The 6,000-nt window shown below is 38.8% G+C and overlaps 1 protein-coding gene across 2 annotated transcripts in view; it reads left to right on the forward strand.

Moving 5' to 3' along the window:
• The window catches only part of RPAP1 (RNA polymerase II associated protein 1), a 111,035-nt gene extending 106,259 nt beyond the window's left edge, over positions 1 to 4,776 (forward strand). For both annotated transcript variants that reach the window (XM_089686921.1, XM_089686922.1), the window contains exon 25: positions 3,845 to 4,776. In XM_089686921.1, the coding sequence (XP_089543047.1) occupies positions 3,845 to 3,991 (147 nt within the window). In that variant the 3' untranslated portion in view covers positions 3,992 to 4,776. The remainder of the gene's footprint in view (positions 1 to 3,844) is intronic.
• The last annotated feature ends 1,224 nt before the right edge of the window (positions 4,777 to 6,000 follow it).

Raw genomic sequence — 6,000 nt, forward strand, 5'->3', positions numbered from 1 at the left:
ACCTCCCTAGCGGTCTGATTATGTCAGTATTTTTGTGCTCAAAGTGGTACATTTTTTTTGCATGGAAATATGTATTTTTTTTATTGTAAGCCTGTAATTTTTAGGAATAACTCACTGAAATCTGTCCGAACAAGAGTCTAGTAAACATCCCGGGTATGATAAAATTTGTAGCACGAAATCATAAATTATAATTTAATAAGTAATCATAAAAATAATATAATAAAAATAAATGTAATACAATAATATAATCAAACCAAAAACACTGAAATTTGAAATATAGCGCCAAGTTCGCACATCACTGATCTTAGTTGCAAAATCGTTTTCAGTGTCTGATGACGAATTTCCTCACGAATCATCACTCAATTCTGCAAGTGGTTCTGATTTACTATCACTGTTTTCTAGCTGGTCTAAAACCACTTTTGACCTAAAGGGACACTTTTTGGACGCCATGGACATTTCTCAGTTTCCAGGCAGAAAGAACGGTAAAAATGTAGGCAGGGCACAGGACAAAGCACTTGGGACAAAATGTATGTGAAATGGTTTTATACAGTAATGTTATACTATGCAATTTTAGTGTATTTAGCGAATGTTACTTTTTAAAATTTTTTAATTTCCCACTGGTTCTGGCCCCCGTACGTCCCGACACTCGCAGGGACCAGAACCCAGGAGGTGGATGCTGGTATCAGCCGGAGGACATTGCCGGGGACGCTGCAGGGGGGACATCGCGGGAGCGAAGGACAAGGTAAGTGCAGAAGGGATCCCGGAGCAATGCTGCATGGTATTCCCGAGTGTAGCTCGGGGGTTACCGCGTTTGGCACCGATAATTAACCGCGAGCTACACTCGGGAATACCGCCAGGAAGGTTAATGCTCTACTATCTTGAGATACAGAACATAATAGACTTCCAGAAATGTGCCAATCATGTCCTGTCTTGAACTTTTTAAAGTCCCTAGAGTCATTGGTGAATGTGTTCATGAAGCTTGTGCCCAGGAAATACGTGGGCTGACATGGCTGAACTCTTCTTTAAAATGCTAGTTGCCTTACTGAAATACTATTCAGGAACTTCTGGTTCACTGTCTTATGTAAGTATCAGAAGGTCTGATTTTGCTTGCAGCATATTATTTCTAGGTTAGTAGATCAGGAAGTATGGAATCTGGAGATGACCTGGCAATGGCATTTAGTAGTGCAGGAAAGGGGTAGAAAGTCTGTTAACCACTTCAGCTCTGAAAGATTTTAGCCCCTTTATGACCAGGGCATTTTTGCTATTCAGCACTGCGCTACTCAATTCCGCGGTCATGCAACACTGTAACAAAATGAATTTCTTTTCACACAAATAGAGCTTTCTTTAGGTGGTATTTGATCACCACTGGGTTTTTTAAAATTTGTATTAAATAAATGAAAATACTAAAATGATGGTATATATAATGGAATCGTACTTTATTTTTTTTATACTAGTAAAGGTGGTGATCAGTGATTTATTGTGGGACAGTGTGGTGGGCAATGTGACACTGAGTGGGAACTGCCTGACATCGCTAGTGACACTAATAGAGTGACCGGTGCTAATACTATATATCGTCACTGTACTAATGACTCTGGCTGGGAAGGGGTTAACGGCTAGGTGCAATCAAATGGTTAATTGTGTGCCAAACAATGTGTAATATGTGCTGCTTTTACTAAGTGATGTGACTGTTTAACCGCTTTCCTGCCACCCTATAGCAGATATGTAGTAATTCCTCCTGCGCTAAATGGATATAACCCACTGACAAAGCTGCTAGCACCCAAACCCTTTACCCAAAATAACAAATAACATAAAATATATATATTATGGTGCAGCGCTAAAAATACTTAAATAATTATCTCTAAACAATAAATAAATTATATTTATATATATATATATAACACGGTATTTGTGAAACTATAAGAGATCCTACAGGGATCTATAATAAAGTGCCATATAGTGCAAATGGTGAAAAATAACCAATAGCTCACAGAATAGGATCCTTATTCAACGTGAAAAAAACAACAAACTTCCCAATCCCAAAATTGGGATAGTATTCACACACCAAACATGTAAACAAGGTGGATCCCAGTACTGGGATAATCATATATCAAATAACAAAGTGACAAGTGCTGATCCACAACTCATACAGTGACAACAAATCAATAAAAAAAATCAATAAAAAATGTGCAATAAAAATATATATAATATATAAAAGGGGGAATATTCTTATGCTGTATGCGGAGGTCGGATAATCAGGAGATCTGTACCGTAGGATCCTGGTGTGATCCGAAAAGCGCATTGGCCCATAGGGTCATTGAAAGGAGGTGAGGGGGGCATTTTAGCCACCATAGGATTTGTTTGGTGCGCACACAACACAGCAGCAGTTTCTCATGCATAGCGAAGCACCTTTAATGTGGGGGATTTTGTCAGCGGTTTATTGGACCTGATTGGACATTTTCTGTTTGTGTTTTTTGGGGGATTTTTCACTGTGTGTGTGTATGTATGTGTGTGTGTGTATATGTATATATATATATATCTATATATAGGCTCACTACATATATATAGATTTTAAGCAAAGACATGTGGCAGAATAGATTTTGGCCTAAATTCATGATGACCCAATTTTGGTATTGGGAAGTTTGTTGTTTTTTTCACATTGAATAAGGGTCCTATTCTGTGACCTATTGGTTATTTTTCACCATTTGAACTATATGGCACTTTATTATAAATCCCTGTAGGATCTCTTATAGTTTCACAAATACCGTGTTTTATATATATATATATCATTTATTTATTGTACCCATATGAATTTTTTAGCATTTTTTTTTGAGACAGATAAAACTTTATATTGGTAGTATTTATTCACCACTGGGATTTGTATTTTTTTTTTTGCTATATAAATGAAAAAGTTAAAAATTTAGAAAAAAAGTGTTTTTCTTATAAAATTTTGCAAATAAATATTTCATCATAAATCTTGGCAAAAATTCAGTTATCCTTTTTAGTGAAAAAAACCCCAAATTAGTTTATAACCAAAAAATATAATTTAAAATTTTTTTTTTTACATTTTTATTTTTTTTTTAATTATTATTTATGTTTTGTTTTTTTACATGCTTTCACCCTAGCAGTACAGTGTCACCACTTGTGGGGGGTGATGAAGATTTTTTTTTTTTTTTTTAAACTGATTGCTTTTACACCCATAAAGGCTGTAAAAGCAATCATTTCTCATTCTCTCTGGTTGCATTCTTGCAACCATTGAGAAATACTGTGTGAGCTGTGATTGGTCACAGATAGTCACATGGTACAAGGCTGTTGTGAATAGCCTTGTACCATGTGACCTCTGTGATCATTCACAGATTTCACACGTAGCAAGCAATGATGTCACAAGTGACATCTTGCTTACTACTCTTCATGTGATCACTGATTGGCCAATCAGTGATCACATGATCAGGACCTCACACAGAGGGTCCCGTACAACGATCGGTGTTTTGCTGTGTCCGGAGGACACAGCGGGCACCAGATTGTGGTGCTGCATTCTCCCAGGGAGCACGCACAAGCAGGGAGCGGGGATGACGTTTATAACTGGCCACCCGCCCCTGCTCCGCTCCCATCTGGCCGTTTATGTACATGGGCCAGGCAGGAAGTGGTTAAGGAATGCTTAGTTTTGTGTTTTCATTCATTGCCATTTAGGAAGTGTTGACTTTCAGTTACAACCAGAAAATTCAGAGTATAAAATACCTTTTTTTTCCCCGCTCACTTCTGTTGTATCTGCTCTGCTACACAAGTCAAGTAAATGAACCTCGAGTCTGCATTTACTTATTTTGTTCATGTATTCCTCTCCTTTAAGGGTCTCAGGAAGCATCTCTTGTACTTCAAACAGCTTTCCAGCGACAGTCCATTAGGCTTCGAGATGTACAATGAACTTCCTCCTCTCAGGCAGAAGTATCTGAAATTGGTGACAGAGAAGCCACAACAGACAAAAGAAGCAATGTGAAAAAAAAAAAAAACGGTACCTGCTATGAAGCTGTGGTCAGGTGGTCTTCTGCTACAAGAAATCAAAAGGGTTGCAGGTTTCTGGGACTTTTTAAGGAACAGATGGAGCCATGGAGGTTATATCATCAGAAGCACCTGGTCTGATTTTCTGTGTATTGAAACTCTTGCTAGTGAATCTTTGTGAGATCCCAGCTTCAATAAAAAGCCTTACAGCCAGTCGCTGCAAATGGAATCATCCTTCAGATTTAGTAGATGTAAGTAGTCCAGATGAACACCACCTACAATTCCTGTTTTGTCTGAAGCACTTACCCCAGAAATATCACCATCTCGAGGTGTGACTACATTTTCATAAAATGCAGACTCTGCTCTTGATGGAAATTAGTAATGGTGCTGAATGAACTGTTTTCATGGATAATAATCAGACTCGCAGCATGATTTTCTCTGCTGTAACTGTTATTTTTTAATGGAACCATTGCTGTGATGTAACTAAATATTATGCTGTATAAACCATAATAATAAACCTATAGTTTTGTTATTGTTTAAAGGAAAAGTGTTGAGAGAAAAATACAAGTTATCATTGATCATTCTCTGAACGTTAATTGGCTGATCCCACAGCTTCAACACTTTGACCCAGAACAAGTATGCAGATTAGGAGTGCTGACTTGATTTGTGCCATGTTTATTCCAGATCTATATATTAGAGGCTGTTGTGTTTTACAGGGAATCGTCAACATGACACAATTGAAAATATTCCTGTGTTGTCATAATAAACAATACTTACACTTTTCTTGACGTTTAAAAAAAACCTATGCTCCAAAAATTTCTTAGGCCATCACAGGTGACCAGTTTCTGCAAAATGCTAGTTACCTGGCCGATAACTTCATTAAAAAGCTACACTACCTTTAAAGTGGAAGTAAGGTCCAATTTTTAACTTGTACCTACAGGTATGCCTATAATGACTTACCTGTAGGTACAGCGAATATCTCCTAAACTTGCATAGTTTAGGAAATATTCACACAGGAAGCAGGCAAAGATATCACCGGCTAATGCTTTCTGAAGGGATGGCATACCAATGCCGTACCTTCAGAGCTCCGTGCTGCAGATGTGACTCCCGCATGCATGCGCGGGAGTTACGTTATCGCGACTCAACCTTTTATGCAGCCGGAGCCTGCGAACCCCGGAAGGAAGACCACGCGAAGATGGAATCCTTGTCAGCAGTGATAGTGCGCCACTGGAGGGCTTCATTTTAAGGTGCATACTAGCACGTTGTAACATTAACTTGCAGGTGGCCTTTTTTTTTTTTTATTCAACCGATGGGCTAAACAAAAAAAAACCTCGAATTCCCACATCCCCACAAGCGATGTGGAAGAAGCTGGGATCACCCCTGCTCTACTATTCTTTCTGAGAGTGGGGACCCCCCCCCATCAGAATACACAGATCATCGCTGCAGTGGCTGATTAAATGCTAGTTTTCCAGCAGGACTGTTTGACAGAAGCTGGTCTGACAGTTAGCTTCTGTTGAACAGGGAGGGCTACAAACGAATTGACATTTGGCTGGTTCCCGTTGAACTGGCTGAATTCCAGTATGTACCTACCTGATTTATATCACAGGCCAAAAACAAGCATGCAGATCAGGAATTGAGGTTTTTAAATTAGCTGGACAGCCAGACAGCGAGCAGTGACAATATCTCTTTGAAGAGTTTCCACATTGAGCCTAAAATCTTCGGGATTCTAGCTGGAAAATAGCTCCAGAATTCCTAGCTGTGCATGATGGTGTCATGTTCTTTAGGTGGATTCTCGATAACATATAAAAAATACACAATTGGGCAATCCAACTACTAGAAACTAACACCTTTGGGCCAAGGAAAGAGACCCATTGTTGTTCCCATTCTCCAAGTACTAGTTTTCTGACTGTCCATTTGGTCCTTAGGCCTAAAGGAACCTGTACTGCAAAGCACATAAAGGCTGGCTTTGCAGACCTTTCATTCTGAAAATTGTAGTCGCCTGGCTAT

This window comes from Staurois parvus, unplaced genomic scaffold (genome assembly GCF_062004578.1).
Source record: "Staurois parvus isolate SC_StPar_1 unplaced genomic scaffold, SC_StPar_1.0 ptg000414l, whole genome shotgun sequence".
Lineage (NCBI taxonomy): Eukaryota > Metazoa > Chordata > Amphibia > Anura > Ranidae > Staurois > Staurois parvus.